The 23,538-nt window shown below is 44.7% G+C and overlaps 3 protein-coding genes across 3 annotated transcripts; all 3 read right to left on the bottom strand.

Annotated features, from left to right (window-relative positions):
• Window positions 1-1,504: 1,504 nt before the first annotated feature.
• Window positions 1,505-2,443, bottom strand: LOC129325920 (olfactory receptor 51H1-like). Its single transcript, XM_054973920.1, has one exon. The coding sequence runs from the start codon at window positions 2,441-2,443 to the stop codon at window positions 1,505-1,507; it is 939 nt and encodes a 312-aa protein (XP_054829895.1).
• An 8,664-nt stretch (window positions 2,444-11,107) lies between these two features.
• On the bottom strand, window positions 11,108-12,052 carry LOC129326386 (olfactory receptor 51H1-like). The gene has a single exon (XM_054974543.1). The coding sequence runs from the start codon at window positions 12,050-12,052 to the stop codon at window positions 11,108-11,110; it is 945 nt and encodes a 314-aa protein (XP_054830518.1).
• An 8,899-nt stretch (window positions 12,053-20,951) lies between these two features.
• On the bottom strand, window positions 20,952-21,905 carry LOC129325928 (olfactory receptor 51H1-like). The gene has a single exon (XM_054973933.1). The coding sequence runs from the start codon at window positions 21,903-21,905 to the stop codon at window positions 20,952-20,954; it is 954 nt and encodes a 317-aa protein (XP_054829908.1).
• Window positions 21,906-23,538: the final 1,633 nt, after the last annotated feature.

Consider the following 23,538-nt stretch of genomic DNA (forward strand, 5'->3'; position numbering starts at 1 on the left):
AAGAGCCCACGTACCTGCAGATGAACCAGAGGTGTAGATATATGTTATAACAATAAACATAATAAATCCTTAAGCCCAATGTGCTGCAGCCTCAGAGTTACTCTCTCTCCTCTCCCCCCACCGGCCCTCCAGTAGCTGCTATGGTTTCTCAGTTTGATTTCTACACAGTTTGGTGTAGTGGTTAAGAGCACGGGACTCTAATCTGGAGAGCCGGGTTTGATTCCCCACTCCTCCACAAAGCCAGCTGGGTGACCTTGGGCGAGTCACAGTTCTCTTGAGCTCTCTTAGCCCCACCCACCTCACAGGGTGATTGTTGTGGGGTAATAATAACACTTTGTAACACTTTGTAAACCGCTCTGAGTGGGCATTAAGTTGTCCTGAAGGGCGGTATATAAATCGAATGTTATTATTATTATATATCTGAGGAAGTGAGCTCTGACAAAAGCTCATAAAATCATAGAACCATAGAGCTGGAAGAGAGCCCAAGGATCATCGAGTCCAGCTCCTTATACAGGAATAAGATACAATTCTTATTCCTGTATAAGGAATAAGGAAATTCACAGCTAACCTACACTCCAAACAGAGACCCCTAGTCAATGCCCAGAGGAAGGCAAAACACCTTCAGAACTCCTAGCCAGTTTGGCCTGGAGGGAGGCATACTTCCTCTTAACAAGCAAGATCCATTTAGCTAAACATGAAATTTCTGACAGAAACTATTGCTAAAAAGAGAATGAGGATTTACTGCCAAATAATATAGTGGTGATGGATGTCTCTTTCTGTGTGAATGGTCATAGATCCAGAGAGGTTAGCCGTGATAGCCTGTAATAGAAAAATAGCAAAGAGTCCAGTAGCACCTTTAAGACTAAGTTTATTGTAGCATAAGCTTTCGAGAACCACAGCTCTCTTCGTCAGATGCCTCTGACGAAGAGAGCTGTGACTCTCGAAAGCTCTGTGTGAATGTCCTGTCAAGATGCAATTGACTTACGGTGACCACAGGGCAAGCGAGGAGCAAGGGAGGTTTGCCATTGCCTTCCTCTGCAGAGTCTTCCTTGGTGGTCCCCCATCCACATACTGAGCCTGCTTAGTTTCTGAGATCTGACAAGATCAGGCTACACCATGCTGCTTTTCCTCCCAATGGATATCTCTACGTCTCCAGAAATCAAAAGTCTGAGCAATACAAAATTCTAATTTATTACCAAAAATATAAAACGAGTACAAAAAATGATTGAAATATTTTATCTTATTCATCTGATGGCTCCTTAAGTTTTGGTTTTATTGAAATCCTTTTGTTGACCCCTTCTCATGGGGAACAAATGTAAATGCTTCCCACGTTCAACGGGATGCTGCTGACCTTTGCTGACTCAGTTAAGAGTTTAGGGTTTACACTGGATCCAGTATTGCTGTTAGAGAAGCACGTTAATGCAGGCACAAAAAAGCTTCTACCCACTCAGTCTAGCCTGGTAGACGGCCCTCTGCCTTGACATGGCTAATTTGATCATTTCTTTTACTGGAACATTTTGCAGATCCTTTCCCGAATCTGCTTCGTTTTCACACTGTACACAATGGGATTTAGAACGGGTGGGACCGCAATGTAGATGTTGGCCATCAGCATGCGCAGAATAGGAGAAAGGTGCCTTCCGAAGCGATGAACCACTGAGACTCCTAACATTGGGACATAGAAAATCAGGATGGCACACACGTGGGACACACAGGTGTTGAGAGCCTTCAGGCGCTCTGTTTGGGAAGCAATGCTCAAGACAGTCTGCAGAATCAGGATGTACGAGACAAGGATGATTACAACATCCAACCCCAATGTGCTCACGACTATAATCAATCCATATAATATATTGACTTTTATGTCTGCACATGCTAATTTCATAGCATCAGGGTGGAGACAATAGGAGTGGGAGAGGACATTGGACCTGCAGAAGGGCAGCCGTTTAATAAGGAAGGGGAGTGGGAAGAGGAGGCAAAATCCTCTGGATAAGATTGCAATTCCTATTTTTATAATTACTGTAGATGGGAGAAGTAAAGTATATCTCAGGGGATCACGAATGGCAACGAAGCGGTCAAAAGCCATTGCCACAAGGATTCCAGACTCTGTCCATTGAAATAAATGGATGAAGAACATCTGAGTGATGCAGGCATTGAATGAGATTTCCCTGGAGTCAAACCAATAAACACCCAACATTGTTGGCATGGTGGCCACGGAGAGGCCCAGATCTGAGCAGGCCAGGATGGAGAGGAAGATGTACATGGGCTCGTGGAGGCTTTGCTCTGTCTTGATGACAAAGAGGATCACAAGGTTTCCAAGCAGAGTTAGAACGTAGAGCACAAACAGAGGGAAGGCCATCCAAGAATTGTATTCCCGCATGCCAGGAATGCCAACTAAGACAAAAGATTGGTGGTTCTCGGCACTGCCGTTGAAGCTGATGGTTGACATCTCCTGAATGCATTTGGTGAAATGATGCAAAAAGTTAGAGATGTATGGACTTGGTTGAGTCCAATTTCTCAGGCACCATCTGCCAAAGGGAAATAACGGTCATTGTATTTTCAAATGATAAGTGTTGTGCAAATCTTTATGTGGATAGTCAACCAGTTAAAGGACTGCTAGGGAGCATCCTCTTCCTTCAGAAATTCAAGAAAAGGCAAAAACCAGAAACACAATGTCCACACAAAATAGCCTCAGATGATTGGATTCAGGAACTAGTTGCTATTGTGGCCAAAGCCTTTTATCCAATATGGTCACAGTTGAATTTGTAGACTATAATGGTTTAATTTGATGTGTAATACAATCAAATCATCTAAAGCTCAGCAAAATTACCCGTTAAGGAACTGGCCCTTGATTCCTTTCAAGTGTGTTACTGAACTGTGTCCCTGAAGTGTTACTGTGATCCTGTTCTTGCACACAACTGGCTCCCTCCACGCCTTGGAATTTAAAATAAATAAATAAAAGGGAACAATACAACCAGTAATCAGCTAGGAGGGAATTTAATAAGCCAGCATCCCTGGTAGAGGAATGCCCAGGAAATACAGGAGATACCCAGGAAATACAATTACAGGACCCAATGGCGTCAACTATACTGTCTCTGGCTCTTACAACTGCTCTCCTCCAATGTGATATATGCCCTCATGTGCCAACAATGTTCATCTGCTCTGTACATTGGGCAAACCAGCCAACCTCTGCGCAAAAGAATAAATGGACACAAATCTGACATTAAAAATGGCAACGTCCAGAAACCAGTGGGAGAACACTTCAATCTACCAGGACATTCCATCAAGGACTTAAAGGTCACTGTAGTTCAACAGAAACCTTTCAAAAACAAAATCCAACGGGAAGCTGCTGAATTGGAATTCATATGTAAATTTGACTCAGTCAGGCTGGGATTGAATAGAGACTATGAATGGTTATCTCATTATCAGAAGTAACTGACTTCCTTAACAGAAGCAAACTGATCTCCATATCAGAAGCTACTGTTTGCATCTACTCCTCCCCTCTCCACCTATATATCTGACCAGTTTCTTCTTGCCCTCCATGCATCTGACAAAGAGAACTGTGATTCTCGAAAGCTTATGCTACAATAAAGTTGGTTAGTCTTAAAGGTGCTACTGGACTGTTTTTGATAGGACAATTCGGGTGCAAAAAGTCTCTTGCTCACCTGATTCCTAAAGACTAAATTCTGCATAGCATTGTGACTGCTGAAGGATGCTGCATATTTTAGAAAATTTCATGCTCCTGGAGGCAGTCCTAGAAATCAAAAGGTTTGTCTCCTTGGTTTCTCAAATGCTCACACTCACCTCGCTTTGTAACGGACCACGAACCGGCCCAGTTTCCTTAGCTTGAAAGGGTGACTGTGCTTGACCGCTGACAAGAGAAATCCTCCCTGTGCTTTTTATATCATTAGAGTCACATTTAAAGACTGTGTGTCCCTGGGAGGGGTTACGGAGGCTGCCCAACTCCCTCTGAAGAAATCCGCATGGGAGGCATTTCCATAAATCCCAGAAGCAGCGATTGTGGAAGCCCTGTGGATTCTGTGCAACAATAGCACAGATTTGGGCTTCAGTGGGCATGTTGGGATCTCTCATCTCCCAGGAGTGAGGCAAAAGTCAGCTTAAGAGATTGGTGGAGAACTGCAGAAGCCGTTTTGGAATCTGTTAGAAAACAGCCATTTTATGGGAGGAATGAGAGAGTTGCATGGACAGCAGGGTGAGGAAGATAGAGAGAAGCAGGTGGGTGCCATCCTTATGGCTCTCTCTAGGGAGACCGCGCTTCCTTCTTCGGCAAAAGACCTCCTGCCCCATGCTAACGTTGCTGACCATCGCCCAGCTAGATGAGATGGGAAGAATGCCAAGGGAAATGGGAGAGCAGTTGACATCGTGCTGTCAGTCCCTGGCAGTTAGGTCCCTCAAGCCCTCCACAGTTAACACGCAGGTGTTCCAGGTGAAGTAGCTTTTTTGAGATCCATACAGTACAGGTGTTCACCCGAAGGTGGCATTTGGCAGAAGTGACAATTCAAACAAAGGCATTACTAATTTTAAGGAAACTTCCCACTCTCTGGGGTCCGTTGACATTCTGGCGCAAAACCCCAAAGAGGTTGCATGGGAACAGATTAGTTTAGACTGCATGAAGTACAAAGCAAAATATCCCAGTCTCTGGGAAAGTTACAATGTTCGCTGCTAGCAGCTTTCCTCAAGGACACTTGCTGGAAAAAGGGAAAGTTCATATTTTCAACAGATAATAGAGGGGCCCACTGGCTCTCCTGCACTTGATATCAGAAGTTAAGACACTCTCAGATGATCTATACAGAATACATTATATAACTCTGGCAAACAGCATTGACTGGTACCAAATGCAGAGTATAATTATGACAGGTACTAGAAACAAAGCCCATTGTGGGGAAAAATACAACGGGCTCTACAAAGGGGAGAGTGAGCAGGCAAGCATTCCCTCCTCCTCTGACACTGATCCTGGCCAGAGAAGGAGGGGGGTGGGCATTTCCACCTGCTCCGTACCTGATCTCAGCAACATGAAGGGGTGGTGGGCTTTGCTGCCTGCTGCATGCCTGATACAGGCCGGGTAAAGGGGGACAGGCATTGCCACCTGTTCTTCTTCTGATCCGAGCCAGGTGAAAGGAAAACAGGCATTGCCTTTTGCTCTATGCCTGTTTACGGCTGGGTGAAGGGGGATAGGCATTGCTGCCTGCTCCAAGCCTGATCCCAGCTGGGTGAAGAGGAGTGGGCACTGCCACCTGTTCCCAGCTGGGTGAAGGAAGGAGCGGGCATTACCTCCTGCTCCTCGCCTGATCCTGACAGGCAAAGGCGGGTGGTGGGCTTTGCTATGTACTCCACTCCTGATCCCAACTGGGTGAAGGGGGTACGGGCATTGCCACCCTCTCTGCTCCTGATTCTGGCAGGTTGAAGATGGGGTGAACATTGCCACCTGCTCAGTGCCATATTCCAGTAGGTTGAAGGGGGTGGGCATTGCCACCTGCTTCACTTCTTATCCCAGTTGGGTGAAGGGCAGAAGGGGATTGCCTCCTGTTTTGTGCCTGATCCCACCCAGGTTAAGACGCTGGGTGGACATTGGCACCTGCTCCACTCCTGATCCCAGCTGGGTGAAGGGGGTGGGCATTGGCATCTGCTCTGCTCCTGATCCCACCTGGGTGAAGGGGGGGGGGGTGAGCATTGCCACCTGCTCTGCTTCTAATACCTGAAAAAAGCAGCTGGCTGCCCCCGTATATACAAGTGAACAGAGAGGGAACAAGCCCACGGGAAGCACACACAAAACTAATCAAAGAATTTACAAAATTGTATTCAAAGTGCAAGTGCTATAAATAGTGGTAATTCATACATATATCAATTTCATTCACATTATCTCATTCCATATCCATAACAAACTGTACAGGGAACACCTTCACAATTGTACATCCAACAATCGGGCATAAACACAAACAGAGTCTATTGTAGATTCCTATGCAAAATCTTGTGTCGAACAAGCAAATTCCTGGAACCTCCCAGATGAAAAGGGAGCGTCACCGTTTGAAATGAGGAACAAACTCTCAAACCACGCCCAATCTGGGGCCAGCTAAACGCTGCAGATTTCGTAGCACCTTCATCAGGAGCGTGTTGTTCGCTATAATACAAAATACAAAAATCCTTTCGTATCCAATGTACAGCCATTCATACCCCCAATTAACAATAAAATAAAATTTTACCTTCATTATGGGAGGAACAAGCTTAATCTAATGTTAATTCATCATCAATCTTTGAAGCCCGGAGCACAATGGCTAAGTTTACTTGCTTGTGCACTGAATATGGAATGAGATAATGTGAATGAAATTGATATATGTATGAATTACCACTATTTATAGCACTTGCACTTTGAATACAATTTTGTAAATTCTTTGATTAGTTTTGTGTGTGCTTCCCATGGGCTTGTTCCCTCTCTGTCCACTGCTCCTAATACGGGCTGGGTTAAGGCGGAAAGTGAAAAATAGCCACCTGCTCCGCTCCTAATGCCAGTTGTGATAAGGAGGGTGGTGGGCATTACCACCTGCTTTGCTCCTAGCACCAGCTGGGTTAAGGTGGTTAGTGGGCATTGCTACCTGCTCTCCTAATACCAGCTGAGTTAAGGCAGGGGTGGGCATTGCCATGTGCTCTGCTCCTGATCCTGGGGTGGTCTACATTATTGAATGCACTTGCTCACGTATTTACGTTGGCAGTGCCAGCAGACCTGTCAAAATATGTATTCAAGAACACATTTCTCGTATCAGAAACGATCAGAGGGAAGCACCTCTTACACCACATTTCCTTGAGCATCACAGGAATGAAAGGGAATTTAGGTATTTGGTCCTGGAGGTATTTAAGACAGACAGATCTAAGGATCTAAATAAAGAACTCAGGAGAAGAGAAGCCTTTTGGACCTTTGAGTTGAATTATTTAGGGCCATTAGGGCTCAATTCATGTATTGATTACTCAGGCTTTGTTTGAATTGTTTGCACATGCTAATGGGATAAGGACTATATGGTTATTGTGACTGAGGAGTTGGGGAGCTTTAAGACTCCATAGCATAGGATCCTTAAATACTCTGTAATTAGGATACTTGTTAACAGCTGTTGACCAAGCAGGGAATGCGGTCGGGAACTTTTGTCAAGCTGTAAAGGAGTGAGTATCTTTGGGGGCAAGAACGCAATGGTTTAAGAGAATATAGAGATTGCCATATCATGTATGTGATTTTTTGCAGTTAATTCCCGTGATCAAGAAACTCATGAAAGAGGAGGATACACGGAATCCTGTTGGGAAAATTACTGGCTATTCACGTTTTTGGCAACATATCACCATCATCATATGGACTCTTTTCATATTCATGAACAGGAGTCATAGTGTATTTTAAAGCTCCGGTCTGGACTTGTTTAGCAATTACAATAGGAATCACTGTGTAGGCTCCAGTGTATTGTGAGGAGCCAATTATTTTGTCCAGCTCCTTTGTTCCTTTTTGGAATTATTTTTGTTATATAATCATTGACGCCTAATTTCTTAGGCAGATAAATGGTGTATAAGTTGTGAACTTTTGATGGTTGTTGTGGGTTTTCCGGGCTGTATAGCCGTGGTCTTGGCATTGTAGTTCCTGACGTTTCGCCAGCAGCTGTGGCTGGCATCTTCAGAGGTGTAGCACCAAAAGACAGAGATCTCTCAGTGTCACAGTGTGGAAAAGATGTTGGCAGGTCATTTGTATCTACTCAGGAGGGGTGGGGTTGAGCTGAGTCATCCTGTAAGAGTTTCCCAGGGTGTGGAATGCTAATGGCGGGAGGCTTCACTGTATCCTGAGGAGGTTCTTTTGCATATGGATTGGTGCTTGATGTGCTAATCTGGGTTAAGGAAGATTAGCACATCAAGCACCCATCCATATGCAAAAGAACCTCCTCAGGATACAGTGAAGCCTCCCACCATTAGCATTCCACACCCTGGGAAACTCTTACAGGATGACTCAGCTCAACCCCACCCCTCCTGAGTAGATACAAATGACCTACATCTTTTCCACACTGTGACACTGAGAGATCTCTGTCTTTTGGTGCTACACCTCTGAAGATGCCAGCCACAGCTGCTGGCGAAACGTCAGGAACTACAATGCCAAGACCACGGCAATACAGCCCGGAAAACCCACAACAACCATTGTTCTCCGGCCGTGAAAGCCTTCGACAATACATTGTGAACTTTCGTTATTGGTTTGATATACGGGGACTGTCAGACAGTGGCTTACTAAAAGTTGCAATCCAGACTACCCCTTGCAATCAGACATGAGTCCATTGGTTTCAAAAGATTTACTGAATATAAGCAACCATTATAGTCCACTATCCAAGATGCAATATCTTGGCTGGTACACGAGTATTGTTACGAATGACAGGCAAAGGTTAAGGTACAGAATAGCATACCCCTGCAGGCCCCATCCTCCCCCCACAATTCTCAAAACAAACGGCTTGAGGCTGAGAAAGTGAAAGTTTCCCAAGGCTGGAAAGGTTGTAGTCATAACATTCCTCTTCACTAAGATAACTGCTACTGAACTGCTTGCCACCTGCAAAAGAAGCACTTAAAACACTGACAGGATTAAAATGGAGTCTCTTTGGTTTGAACACACAAGAAACATAGTCAGAACCTGACAGGGACGTTGGTCTGTTTTTTTCTGCTCCTGATCCCGGCTGGCTGAAGGGGGGGGGGGTATTTCCACCTGCTCTGCTCCTAATACCAGCTGGTTTAAGGTGGAGGACAGGCATTGCCACCTGCTCCACTCCTAATACCATCTGGCTGAAGGGGGCAGACATTGTCACCTGCTCCGCTACTAATACCAGCTGGGTTAAGGTGGTGGTGGGCATTGCCACCTGTTCCACTCCTAATAGCAGCTGGCTGAAGGGGGGATGGGCATTGCCACCTGTTACGCTCCTAATATCTGCTGTGTTAAGGTGGGGGATGGGCATTCCCACCTATTCTACTTGTAATACCAACTGGGTTAAGGCAGTGGGGGGGAATTGCTACCTGCTCCGCTCCTAACACCAGCTGGGTGAAGGCGGGGGGCGGGCGGGAATTGCCACCTGCTCCGCTCCTAATACCAGGTGGTTGAAGGGGGGCGGGCATTGCCTCCTGCTCTGCTCCTAATACCAGCTGGGTTAAGATGGGAGTGGACATTGCCACCTACTCTGCTCTTTTTACCATCTGTGTTAAGGCAGGAGATGGGCATTGCCACCTGCTCCGCTCCAAATACCGGCTGGGTTAAGGCAGAGAGTGGGCATAGCCACCTGCTCTGCTCCTGATCCCAGCTGGGTGAAGGGGGGAGGGCATTGCCACCTTCTCTGCTCCTAATAACAGCTGGGTTAAGGCAGAGAGTGGGCATTGGCATCTGCTCCGCTCTTGATCCTAGCTGGCTGAAGGGGGGCGGGTATTGCCATCTGCTCTGCTACTAATTTCAGCTGTGTTAATGCAGGGGGAAGGTATTGCCACCTGCTCCACTCCTAATACCAGCTGGTTTAAAGTGGATGATGGGCATTGCCACCTTCTCCACTCCTAATACCATCTGGTTGAAGTGGGCGAGCATTGCCACTTTCTCCACTACTAATACCAGCTGGGTTAAGGTGGTGGTGGGCATTGCCACCTCTTCCACTCCTAATACCAGCTGGCTGAAGGAGGGGCAGGCATTGCCACCTGCTCCACTCCTAATTTCAGCCTGGTTAAAGCATGGGGAGGGCACTGCCACCTGCTCTGCTCCTGTTCCCGGCCTGGGCTTCCCACCATGGCATGTTTTCTGGAGCGATATGGTGAGTTACCTGGCCTTTCCTCTGCGGCATCACCCTCTGGTGGTGCACCAGGGTATGAAGTGAGTTTTCTGAAACACGCTTACTCAATTATATAGTAAGATTGTGGATGGGCATATTCTACTTGTGAGATGTATTTACTATGAAAGTGTATATTTATTATGTACCAGCACTTTGTCATTTTTGTACTTTATTAGAAATTATATTAATATTACTTTTGCATCTTCTCCCCTTGGTTGTGGTTATCCACTATATAGCTCATAGGCAGGCATCGGCAAACCAACTCTGAAGTCTCTTGCCTACAGGGTCACTGTAAGTTAGTTGCAACTTGATAGCACTTTACACGTACACACAGAGTGATATTTTTCATGGCACAGCACAGTCAAATTAACAATATAATGCTGGGTAGGGAAATGGCAGTTGCAACAAGTTCCAGACGTAGCAACAGCTCTCTAAACTGAGGAAAAGGCAACACACCATAGGCTGATCTGTGAGGACTGGGAAGGACCCAATGTGGCATTTCAGTTCACACAATTCGTAGGGCAGCCAGAAGGACCTGAGTTGATCAGGCATCTCTGGGCCCTCCTGAGTAGCGCCCAAGCTTGCTGGTTGGGCTCTGTTCCTTGACCCAGCAACTGGGATACATCCTTCCTCTTAACAAGCCAGGATCATTTGGCTAAACATGAAATTTTATTTATTTCTTACAGAAATTACTGCTAAAAAGAGGTTGAGGATGTCTTGCCAATCAGTACTGAATCATAGAATCATAGAGCTGGAAGGGACCTCTAGGGTCAAGGGTCAATGGATGCCTAAACAACGCCAGGAAGCAAAAAGCTGAGCAATATAACATTCTGATCTATTATATATTGTCCAAGGCTTTCATGGCCAGAGAATGATGGTTGTTGTAGATTTTCCGGGCTGTATAGATGTGGTCTTGGCATTGTAGTTCCTGACATGACACTGACTCTGAGAGATCTCTGTTTTTATGTGCTACACCTTTGAAGATGCCAGTCACAGCTGCTGGCGAAATGTCAGGAACTACAGTGCCAAGACCACGGCAATACAGCCCGGAAAATCCACAACAACCATCATTCTGATCTACTACCAGAAATAGAAAAACAGTTACTTAGTACAGAACATGAATGAAATATTTCATTTTATTCATCTGATAGTTCCTTTAGGTTTGGTTTCATTGAAATCCCTTTGTCAACCCTTTCTCATGGGGAAAAAAAGGGGAACGCTTCCCATTTTCAATGAAATTCTGCTGACCCCCTGCCTTGACATGGCTGATCTGATAATCTCTCTTACTGGAACATTTTGCAGATCCTTTCCCGAATCTGCTTCGTTTTCACACTGTACACGATGGGATTTAGAACAGGCGGGACCGCAATGTAGATGTTGGCCATCAGCATGTACACAATGAGAGAGAGGTGCCTTCCGAAGCGATGAACCACCGAGACGCCTATCATGGGGACATAGAAAATCAGGATGGCACACACATGGGACACACAGGTGTTGAGAGCCTTCAGGCGCTCTGTTTGGGAAGCAATGCTCAAGACAGTCTGTAGAATCAGGATGTACGAGACAAGAATGATGACGATGTCCAACCCCAATGTGCTCACGACGATAATCAATCCATACAACACATTCACTGTAGTGTCTGCACAGGCCAAATTCATTATATTCTGGTGGAGACAATAGGAGTGAGAAAGAACATTGGATCTGCAGAAGGGCAGCCGTTTAATAAGGAAGGGGACTGGGAAGATGAGGCAGAATCCTCTGGATAAGATCGCAATTCCTAGTTTTATAATTACTGTATTTGGGAGCAGTAAAGAATATCTCAGGGGATCACGAATGGCAATGAAGCGGTCAAAAGCCATTGCCACAAGGATTCCAGACTCCGTCCATTGAAAGAAATGGATGAAGAACATCTGAGTGATGCAGGCATTGAATGAGATTTCCCTGGAGTCAAACCAATAAACACCCAACATTGTTGGCATGGTGGCCACGGAGAGGCCCAGATCTGAGCAGGCCAGGATGGAGAGGAAGATGTACATGGGCTCGTGGAGGCTTTGCTCTGTCTTGATGACAAAGAGGATCACAAGATTTCCAAGCAGAGTTAGAGCGTAGAGCACAAACAGAGGGAAGGCCATCCAAGAATTGTACTCCCGCATGCCAGGAATGCCAACTAGGAGAAAAGTTTGGTGATTCACAGCACTGTCATTGAAGTTGACATCTCCTGAAGGCATTTGGTGAAATGATGTGAAAGATTAAAGATGTGTGGCCTTGATTGAGTCCGATTTCTCAGTCACCATGTGTCAAATGGAAATAACAGTCACAGAATTTTCAAATGATAAGTGCTGCGTAAATCTTTATGTGGATAGCCAACCAGTTAAAGGACTGCTAGGGAGCACTCTCTTCCTTCAGAAATTCAAGAAAAGGCAAAAACCAGAAACACAATGTCCATGCAAAATAGCCTCAGATGATTGGATTCAGGGACTAGTTGCTATTGCGGCCAAAGCCTTTTATCCAATATGGTCACAGTTGAATTTGTAGACTATAATGGTTTAATTTGATGTGTAATACAATCAAACCATCTAAAGCTCAGCAAAATTACCCATTAAGGAACTGGCCCTTGATTCCTTTCAAGTGTGTTGCTGAACTGTGTCCCTGAAGTGTTGCTGTGGTCCTGTCCTTGCACACAACCGGCTCCCTCCAAAGAGTAAAAGGGAACAATTTTTACTGCAGTGCTGACTTTACAGCATACAAGCAGTAATCAGCTAGGAGGGAATTTTAATAAGTCAGCATTCCTGGTAGCGTAATATAGGACAATTCAGGTGCAAGAAGTCTCCTGCCCATCACAGAGAATCATAGAGTTGGAAGGGGTTTTACAAGCCATCTAGTCCAACCCCTTGCCCAATGCAGTAACAGCCTGAAGCCTCACTGACAAGTGTTTGTCCAGTCATTCCTTGAAGACTGCCAGTGAGGGCGAACCCACCGCATCCCTGGGCAGCTGACTCCATGCTGGATTACTCTTAATATGAAGATGTTTTTCCTAATGTCCAGCCGGTACCTTCCCTCCTGTAGTTTAAACACATTGTTTTGAGTCCTATCCTCTGCTGACAACAGGAACAGCTCCTTTCCTTCCTCTCAGGGACAAGCTAGAAGTGACAAATGACACTTGAATGGCAAGTGAACAGACTCATACATATTCCTCCCTGTTCACTTTCTCTCCACTTGATCACTATGTGATCGAGTAGAGCACAAGAGAACAGGGAGGTTGAGGGGATCAATGTCAAAGGAGGTAGGAGATAAATTAAAGAAGATGACGATTACAGAGTTGAAAAAGGTGTGGGGATGGTGGAAGAGGAGAATAGTATTTTGAGTAGGATTAATTGGCTGCAAAAAAAACAAATTTCCTCCTTGTTGAAGGAGGAAGAAATTAATGATATTGGTAAACGATTAATTACTCCCTTTGAAAAATTGGTGAAAGAGTATGGAGAAGATAAAACAAAAATAGTTTCAAAATTGTATAAGGTTTTATTAGGCACAGGGGAGTCACTGAGAGAATTCTTGAAGGAATATTGGGAAATAGATATTCAAGGTAAAATTAGGGATGAAGAGTGGGAAATGATGTTTAGGTTACCTCCCTTAGTTACTACATCTAGGTTAATGCAGGAGCAAGGTCTGAAGATGATACAGAAATGGTACTATACACCGGTTAAGTTATATTATATTTCAAAATCAGGGAGTAAAAATTGTTGGAGGAAATGTGGAGAATTGGGAATGTTCAGTCACATGTGGTGGGACTGTCCTTTAGTAAAAAAGTTTTGGGATCAAATTGGTATGGAAATGTCGAGGATAGTGAGAAGAAGGGTAAGCATATCTAAAGCAATGGCACTTATTAATTTGGATGGAATAGGGCTAAGGTTAAGAGAGGAATCTATGTGGATAAATTTGATGTTAGTAGCAGCAAGACAGGTTATAGCAAGGAATTGGAAAGAAGCTGAGGAATTGACGATTAATCACTGGAGGGGAAATATGAATAATATAATAGTTTTAGAGTACCTTACGAAGAAGATACGTAGAATGAATGGGTTAAAGGTTAGAGAACAAGAGGAGAATTGGTTTAGAAGTATGGTGGGGTACTTAGAAACGTTTAAACATTTTGAGATGATTAGTCGGTTAATAGGAAATTGAGAGGTTAATTTAATTATAAGGCTAAGTGGAATGAGTTGTACAGGGAGTAATTGTGAACATGAAATAATATTGTATGGAATAATATTTATGTATCTACCGCCTGGAGGTCCCTACACGGGTGATGTCGGTGACGGGTTGTTATATTCGGAATAAAACAAAGTATTTTATTAAAAAAAACAAAAAACAAAAAACAAGAGAACAGGGAGGAATGCATGTGAGTCTGTTCATTTGCCGTTCAAGTGTCATTCATCACTTGTACCTTGGCCCTAAGTGACAGCCTTTTAAACCCTTAAAGACAGCAATCATGTCTCCCCTCCACCTCGTCTTCTCCAATCTGAACAGTCCCAGGTCCCTCAGTCTGTCCTCCTAGGGCTTGGTCTACGGGCCTCTGATCATCCTGGTTGCTCTCCTCTGCTCTCTTTCCAATTTGTATACATCCTTTTGCAGTGAGCCCTCCAGGACTGCACACAATACTCTAGGAGGGGCTTAACCAATACTGTATATAGTGGGAGAATGACATCCTGTGATTTGGATGTTATGCCTTTCTTGATACACCCCAAGACTGTGTTTGTCTTTCTTGCAGCTCACTGCTCAGACTGACTGCTCATATTTTAATAATAATAACTGCTTATATACTGCTCTTCTAGATAGATTAGTGCCTCACCTAGAGCGGTGAACAAGTTAATGTTGTTATTATCCCCACAATACAATTGAGGACCCGGGGGCTGAGGGGAGTGGCTTCCCCAAGGCCACCTACTGAGCTCATGGCAGTAGTGGGATTTAAACCAGTAGAGTGCTGGTTCGCAGCCAAACCACTTATCCACTGCACTACACCAGCTCTTCCCATTTTGCTTCCCATTCACCCATATCCCAAGATCTTGTTCACACACACTGCTACCCAGAAGTGTATCCCTCATCCAGTATGCAGGCTTTGCATTTTTCTTACCCAGGTGGAGAACTTGGCACTTATCTTTGTTAAATCACATCTCATTCGGATCTGTCCATTTTCCCAGTGTGTTCAGATCTTGTTCAATTCTATCCCTGTCTTCAAGGGTATTTGCTGCTCCTCCCAGTTTGGTGTCATCTGCAAATGTAATGAGTAATCCCTTCATACCCTCGTCCAGACCATTTATAAAAATATTGAAAAGCACTGGGCCCAGAACCGAGCCCTGTGGCACTCCACTGGACCCCTCCCTCCAATCAACGTGTTGCTACTGAAAACTACTCTTTATGTGTGGTTATCCAGCCAATACCTAAAGACTAAATTCTGCATAGCATTGTGACTGCTGAAGGATGCTGTGCATTTGAGAAATTTGCATGCTCCTGGAGGCAATCCTAGAAATCAAAAGGTTTGTCTCCTTGGTTTCTCAAATGCTCACACTCACCTCGCTTTGTAACAGACCACGAACTGGCCCAGTTTCCTTAGCTTGAAAGGGTGACTGTGCTTGACCGCTGGCAAGAGAAATCCTCCCTGTGCTTTTTATATCATTAGAGTCATATTTAAAGACTGTGTGTCCCTGGGAGGGGTTACGGAGGCTGCCCAACTCCCTCTGAAGAAATCCGCATGGGAGGCATTTCCATAAATCCCAGAAGCAGCGATTGTGGAAGCCCCGTGGCTCCTGTGCAAGAATAGCACAAATTTTATGGCTTCGGTGGGCATGTTGGGATCTCTTATCTCCTAGGAGTGAGGCAAAAGTCAAGTTGAGAGATTGGTGGAGAACTGCAGAAGCCATTTTAGAATCTATTAGAAAACAGCCGTTTCATTGGAGGGAGAGCGAGACAGTTGCACAGATCGCAGGGTAAGGAACATAGAGATAAGCAGGTGGATGCAGGCCATGTACGGTGCTGCTGTTTCCCCCTTTCTGTGTCTCTCTTGTGATAAAGCATCAAGTTGTATATAAGCAGGCATCAGAGGTGTCATCTGCCACTGAAGTTTGCTTCAGTATGAATGAACCCACCTGTGTTAACAGATGTGCCTTCCTACTTTGATAAATCAATGAATACTAGCTTCTTTGTTCTGTAACTCATAAAAGAGGACTTCCCTATAGCTGTGGCTCTCCATTTGGTACAACAGCAGCTGCTTAAAGAAAGCCTTGTAGCCTCTTTTAACCATTCTTTTCCAGAACAGGTGCAAGCCTAGAAGAGTTTTGAGGGGAAATGTGAGTGTGTCTGTATCCGTGAAGCCTGGTCCATTAGGGCTAATGGGACAGTGCCCCACCAACCCAGATTGCCCCCCCCCCAAGCTCTTTCCTGCCTGCCTCTGCAATAGACCCCAATATATTTGAGTCTCTGGGCACCTTTGATGAGTGCTAAAGTCAAAATGGCTGCCACAGGAGGCAGAGCCAAATGCAATGCCTCTGTCCTCACTTTGCAAAAGAATTGGATGGCAGCCACTCTGAACATATGATGCTCCCCTATTCAAAGTCCAGCCATTGGTCTGTCAAGGATCATATTATCTGTGCTTTGGAAGCACGGTCCAGCCACTGGGAGGGCAGCAGACCTGGAGAAGGCGGGTGGGTTTCAGGCAGGCAAGCAGAGTCTTGTAGTCGAAACTGCAGGTATGCAAATTCCTCCTTGCTAAGACAGAGGGCTCCTCTGTTGCCCCTTTAAGCCAGACTCATCCAGGCTAAGATGCTAGTTCATTGGGCAGGGAGCCATCCTTAGGGCTCCCTCAAGCCTCCCACCTTTGGGGTGGGGAAGGTTCTCCCCACCGCTGCACCTTGTTAATTTGTTTTATTATTTGTATATTGATTTTAGTTTTTGTTTTTATCAATTTTAACTGTTCACCGCCCAGAGCCCCTGGGATGGGTGGCATATAAATTGAATAAATAAATAAATAAATAAATAAATAAATAAAAGGGAGGTCAGGTTTCATTCTTTAGCAAAAGACCTCCTGCCCCATGCCAGCTCCGCTGACCATTGCTCAACTGGGTGGTATGGGAAGAATGCCAAGGGAAATGGGAGAGCGATTGACATCATGCCAACATCATGATGTCACTTCTGGCATGATCTGAAAGTGACCTGTTGTGTCAGGTGATTCTCTAGCTTTCATCAAAGACTCAGAATTTTGGGTGAATGCTATTGCATCACTCTGGGAGAATGATGTCACATGTAGGCCACAGCAGACGTGACATCAAGATATCATCTGTTGGAATAGAAGCAACTCAGCATGCCTGAACACTGGAAGGTGCTATTTTACCCTTTACAACAGAAGCAGACTGTATATTTGTGTGCTTCCTCCCTTTGTTTGGTGTGAAAGCTTCTGTCTTCTGTGCCCTTTGTTCTCTCTCTCCTGCTGGTCTTGCAAGAAGGAAGATGGTTCTGCAGAGCAAGCTTGCAAGAGGCACCACCATACTCTTGCTCACGTGCAGCCAAAGTGTCTAGCCACTTGTAAAAGGGAATAACATTATTTAGATTAGGTGTCAGTTTATGGAATTCAAGTTACTCTGATTTCATCTCCCACCGCTTGCTGCAAGAACTCCAAGGTCTCTTGAGTCAAAAGGTGCAGAGGAGTTAGCCGTGTTAGTCTGTAGTAGCAAAATCAAAAAGAGTCCAGTAGCACCTTTAAGACTAACCAACTTTATTGTAGCATAAGCTTTCGAGAATCACAGTTCTCTTCGTCAGATGCATCTGCACCTGACGAAGAGAACTGTGATTCTCAAAAGCTTATGCGACAATAAAGTTGGTTAGTCTTAAAGGTGCTACTGGACTCTTTTTGAGTCAAAAGGGTCTTCATTGAAAGATTATATTCAAAGTACAGTTGCCCATAATAAATCCAAATGCTAGAGTGCTTCTGGCGGAACACAAGGCTTTGTTGAGAATGACGTGTTAGTTACATGTAGCAATATATCAACACCTCCTTTCCATTCCCCCCCCCCATCTGCCCAGTCAAAGCAGAGGCCTGGGAAGGCGAGGGAAGCTCCTCCAAGGTCGGTGGTTAGTTGGGATAGATAAAGCCGCTCTGGGAACACAGCTGCCTCCTGTGAGCCTGCAGACAGACAACTCTGGGAAATTACAGTTGTTGTGAGATACATCAGAAAAGCAATATGGTCGTACAGTGGATAGTATGCCTGACATTAGGTTTCTATTTTGCTACTAAGGAATTGTAACTGAATGTAAATCAATTTCAATCCAAGTTTTATCTGTTGCAAAATAGTGGTTGTTGTAGTGTTTCACCACTCTTGATCTCATACTTTCCTGACTCTGCAACTTTGCTATATCAACTGACAAATATGGTGAGAACCATATGGTGAGCTAAGAAGCTACATCGAAGAAGCTTAGGTAGCACGTTTTAAAGTCTTTTTAGACAGGTAGCTGTTAGCTAGTAATACTTGTTGTTCTTGCCTATTGTCTGAACTAGAGTGCTTTATGCTCAGTAACACTATTTGTATCTGTATTGAATAAACTAAAAGATATTTATGAACTATGAATATTTATGAAAGAATGAACCTGGAGACTGAAACGTCTCACAAATAAACAGAACAGGAAACTTCTTACTGCCTAGGTAGTCTGTGGTGGCTGTGATCAACACCCACAGTAGGAAATTGGGTGTGTCTGCTTCATACAGAAACAAAACAATAAATCACAACAAGGAAAGAAGGAAGTAAGGACTGCAAGCGCAGATTTTTTAGTAGAAAGCTAATTTTTTATTGCTAATCATTGTAAGAGTAGGGAAATGAAATGAATACAGACAGGGCTTTGTTTTTTTTAAACATTGGGCACCCGCTGAGGTTCTGCTGCTGACTGCTTATCGACAGCCATTTTAGGAATTAGAATAAAGATTTCAGTGTGGCTGCTCAGAGAGGGACCTGGTTTAGGGGCTCTGTAAATTGCCACCACCCTTTGTACAATCTGCTGGAAGGCCATCGATGCCTTCTCATTCACATCTCCCAAAGTCTTGCATCAATCCTGCCCTCTCCTCTGGAAAGTGTCCAGCTGTTCCAGGTTAAATGGGCACAAACACAACTGGCAGGGCTCTCTCGAGTTGGTTCCTGCAATTCACCACTTGCGGAACAACCAGAAATGTCTGAAAAAGGAGGGTGGAGCAGCGTGAAAGCCCCACTATGGTGTGGCGGTTCTAGTATTGGACTAGGATCTGGGAGACCCAGGTTCAAATCCCTGCTCTGCCATTGAAGTTGTTAGGCAGTCTTGGACCAGTCACACACTCCCAGCCTAGCCTACCTGACAGGGGTGTTTGGAGGATAAAATGGAGGAGGATGTTGTAAGGCACTTTGGGTCTCCACCAGAGAGAATGGTGGGTTATAAACAAAGTAAAATACATAAATAAGTTGATCATTCTGTGTTTTTTTGGAATGATTGCGGCAGATTTCTTGAGGGCTATTAGCAAATTTCACACACACACAGATGAACATTTTTGGCTGTACAGGAGCTGGGTTGTGGTGGTGTTGTGTGGCAGTTGTGAAAGCCTGGCTTCTATAATCTGCTGATGCCATCCTGCTAGCCACACAACCCACAAGTGTTTAGATACAGGTGCCTGACCTGCTAGCAAGCGTACCCCCCCCCCAAAACCGCACTCGTGAGATCAGCAGTTTACTTGGGAATAATTGTGTCCTGCGCTGGAATCCCGGTGAAGTGCTTATGGTGTCCGAGAATCCTGCTGCACAGCAATGTCTACTCCCACGCTAAGCATGTGAGCTGTGCCCACCGGGGGTGGGTACTGTGTGCAGATCTCTCTTAGGTATTTGCTTTTTAAAATTTATTAATGAATTAGTTTAAAACGAATCTCATTTTCTTCTAATCAAAGGACTCAAAGCGGTTTACATCAAATTGAAACGAAATCAAATGCAAATGCCCATCAACAGAAACACAAATGAAAGGAGGCAAGAGCCAGTCTCTTCCCAGACATTTGAATTCAGCCCTGATGATGATTCCGTTTCGGGGCGGGGGGGGGCATCCAGTTCTTATGTCTAACTCCTGAATGGAGCAAGTTGGGTGCATGTAAAGCTGGAGCAGGGGGGTGGTGCTTTCCCTTTCTGGGGACCAGTAGCTCATGGCTGGGGGGGGGGGGGTGGATCTTGTAGCAAGGAGGGGAACCACTGGCTGCCCTGCACTCAGGAGCTGGTGGACTTAATCAAATGGCACCTTGGCAAAGTTAGTGTTATTTATTGAGAAATGCTGGGACTGTCTTTTCTCACAGAGACTTAAAATATATCCACTCACAGAGGACAAGCAAACCGCTGAATCTCAGTACATGGAGGCAACAACAGAAGAAAGCCGTGTTCATCCTACAGGGTGCTGTTGGCCACCGTTTGGAACAAGATGCTGGACTAAATAGACAACTCGTGTTGTACACTCTGGAGGATCAGGATTTCAGCCCTGCGTCGCGCTTCTGCTAGGGTCGGATCTTTGTTCCGGCGACGAGAGAAGTGGATAAGGCGTGCCACCCCTAGAACAAGTGGCGTCCATTTGGAGAAGCGTTCGAATCGCCGTGCTTCCAGGTAGCAGCTGGTCTGTATTTCCACTTTCATGCAAGCGACTTGAGGCCGTACATCCTTGTCCTGGGTCTAAGAGCTCATAGTGTTCCTCCTTGTGCCGTAACCAGTTGTCTGGATGCAGGAGGAAGTCAGGTCCTATCCAACTTGGTTCTTTGTATGTTCTGATGATCTTATGATTCAGAATCCAAGCAAGCTAGTTAGGTCTGTGCACATTTTTTATTGTTCCACATGAAACAATATTTGCATCACTCCAAAAATATTTGTCTTTAGGGGGGGAAATCTATTAATTTTCTTTAATTAAAATTCTTTCAGAGAATTTAGGTTTCCCTAAAGATACTTTTAATTTGATCTTTACACTTTTAAAAAAGTACTCGGATTACTTTAAATACTTGGATTACTTTAAAAAGTGCATTGGATTGACATAATTTATTGCTCTGATTGCTTCTTAATACTTTCAGTCTCATTGAAACCCTTTAACAAATCTTTAATTTGTTTAAAAAATCTTTTGCTGGAACATTTTGTGTATCCTTTGCCGAATCTGTTGGGTTTTCACACTGTACACAATGGGATTAAGAACGGGCGGCACTGCAATGTAGATGTTGGCCATCATCATGTGCACAATGGGGGACAGGTGTCTTCCGAACCGGTGAACTGCAGTGACACCAATCATTGGAACGTAAAAAATCAAGATGGCACAGATATGCGAGACGCAGGTGTTCAGAGTCTTGAAACGTTCCTCTTGTGAGGCGATGCTCAAAACAGTCTTCAGGATCAGGAAGTACGAGACGAGAATGATCACGACGTCCAAACCTAATGTACAAATTACTATAATCAACCCATACAACACATTGACTGTAGTGTCTGCACAGGCTAGCTTCATTGCATCTGGATGGAGACAATAGGAGTGAGAGAGGACATTGGACTCGCAGAAGGGCAGCCGTTTAATAAGGAAGGGGACTGGGAAGCAGACACAGAAACTTCTGCCCAAGATAGCTAGTCCAATTTTTCCAATCACTGTATTTGGGAGAAGTAAAGTGTATCTTAGAGGTTTTTGTATAGCAATGACACGATCAAAGGCCATTGCCACAAGGATTCCAGATTCTATCCATTGAAATAAGTGGATGAAGAACATCTGAGTGACGCAGGCATTGAATGAGATTTCTCTGGAGTCAAACCAATAAACACTCAGCATTGTTGGTATGGTGGCCAAGGAGAGGCCCAGATCTGAGCAGGCCAGGATGGAGAGGAAGATGTACATGGGCTCGTGGAGGCTTTGCTCTGTCTTGATGACAAAGAGGATCACAAGGTTTCCAAGCAGAGTTAGAGCATAGAGCACAAACAGAGGGAAGGCCATCCAAGAATTGTACTCCCGCATGCCAGGAATGCCAACTAGGAGAAAAGTTTGGTGGTTCGCAGTGCTGACGTTGAAGCTTTTGGCTGACCTCATCCTCCAAAGGACTACTGGGACAGAGATACTGTGGAATTTTAAAGATTGTGTGAATGTGGCATATCTGATTGTTGTATTTATTTAAACATTTAGATCCCACCTTTCCACATAGTTCAAGGTGGTCTCCAATAATGATTAAAAACATTTCTAAATTAAACCCAACAGACCCTAAATGTCTCTCTCCTTCCCTGTAAATGTGTTCTTAGTGGTTTTTCTTCTGGCATACCTTGCTAGTCCTCCTGCCTGCTGTGTTGAGCAGCTTGCGATGGAGTCTCTCAGCCTTTCAATCTGGCTGGCTGTTCTCTGCCTTGGGGTGAGAGCGGGAGCCTTCCCAACCAGCAGGAAACTCCCCCTGGGCTAGGCTGGAGGAGCCTTGCTCCCCCCCCCCGGCTTCTTCTCAGTGCCTTGGCTTTGTTCCCCTTTTTCCAGGAGTCCCATCAGGGTGTGCTTGTATGCCTTCAGGAACTGAGAGCCAAGCTACAAGTGACGCCTTACACAGGTTGGACACTTGTCAGCTTCCCTCAAGTTTTGATGGGAAATGTAGGCAGTCTGGTTTTACAGCTTGGCTCTCCATTACAGCTGCAAGACCAAGATGTGCCTACATTTCCCATCAAAACTTGAGGGAAGCTGACAAGTGTCCAACCTGTGTCAGGCGTCACTTGTAGTTTAGCTCTAAATGGTTTAGTCCAGTAGGGGTAGAGCCTGGGAATGGAAGCTTGCAATACAAGGGAAAGATCGTTTGCTGGGGAGATACGTACAATTCTGGACTCTAACCCCCTTGTATAACATTGAAAATGTTGATTGGAAAGCGGGGTGGTAAATTTAGCATGAATGGCTTCATTATTGGAATCATATTATTATTGCAGGGCTGTATTTTTCAAGCTAAAGACAGAGGCCTGGTTCCTGCGATGTCCTCCAGGTTGTTCCTTTAAGCGTTGGAAGGCTTTAGCTCTAACCTGTTACTTAACTGAATTCAAAGACATTATCCTCTCAAAAATTTGTGGTAGCGTATGAACTTCCGAGAGCCACACCTCACTTCTTCAGTTCTTCACTTCCGTTCTTCACTTCTTCATTACTGAAGAAGTGAGCTGTGGCTCTCGAAAGTTCATACGCTACCACAAATGTTGTTTGTCTTATAGGTGCTACTGGACTCTTGCTCTTTCCTACTGCTACAGACAGACTAACATGGCTACCCATCTTGTACTCTTCAATTAGTACTCCAGCGCTGGATTAGCACAGGGAGGAAATTTTAGCAAGTTAAACTTTTAATAAGTAAAACTTCCTTAAACATGCAGAACAATTTATTTATTTAAAATATTTACATTCTGCTCCCTCAACAAAAAGATTCCTGGAGTGGAAACGTCCCTCAATGAATATGTGGAAGAGAACATTGCTGAAAGACTCACGCGCTATCCTTATCACAGCATCCTGACTGATGAAGAGTTCTGGGTAATTCAGAACCTCCTGATATAAGTCTATAGTGTCTCCTTGATATCATGAATAGCCCCTTGCACTTACCTGACTTTGCTGCACAAACTGAACCTGGCTCCTTTTTCTGGACTCTGCTTGTGGTTTTTATAGCATGAGAGCTTTAATTAGAACACTGCTGTGTCTCTCCTTCAGGGAGGGAGGC

This window comes from Eublepharis macularius, chromosome 3 (genome assembly GCF_028583425.1).
Source record: "Eublepharis macularius isolate TG4126 chromosome 3, MPM_Emac_v1.0, whole genome shotgun sequence".
Lineage (NCBI taxonomy): Eukaryota > Metazoa > Chordata > Lepidosauria > Squamata > Eublepharidae > Eublepharis > Eublepharis macularius.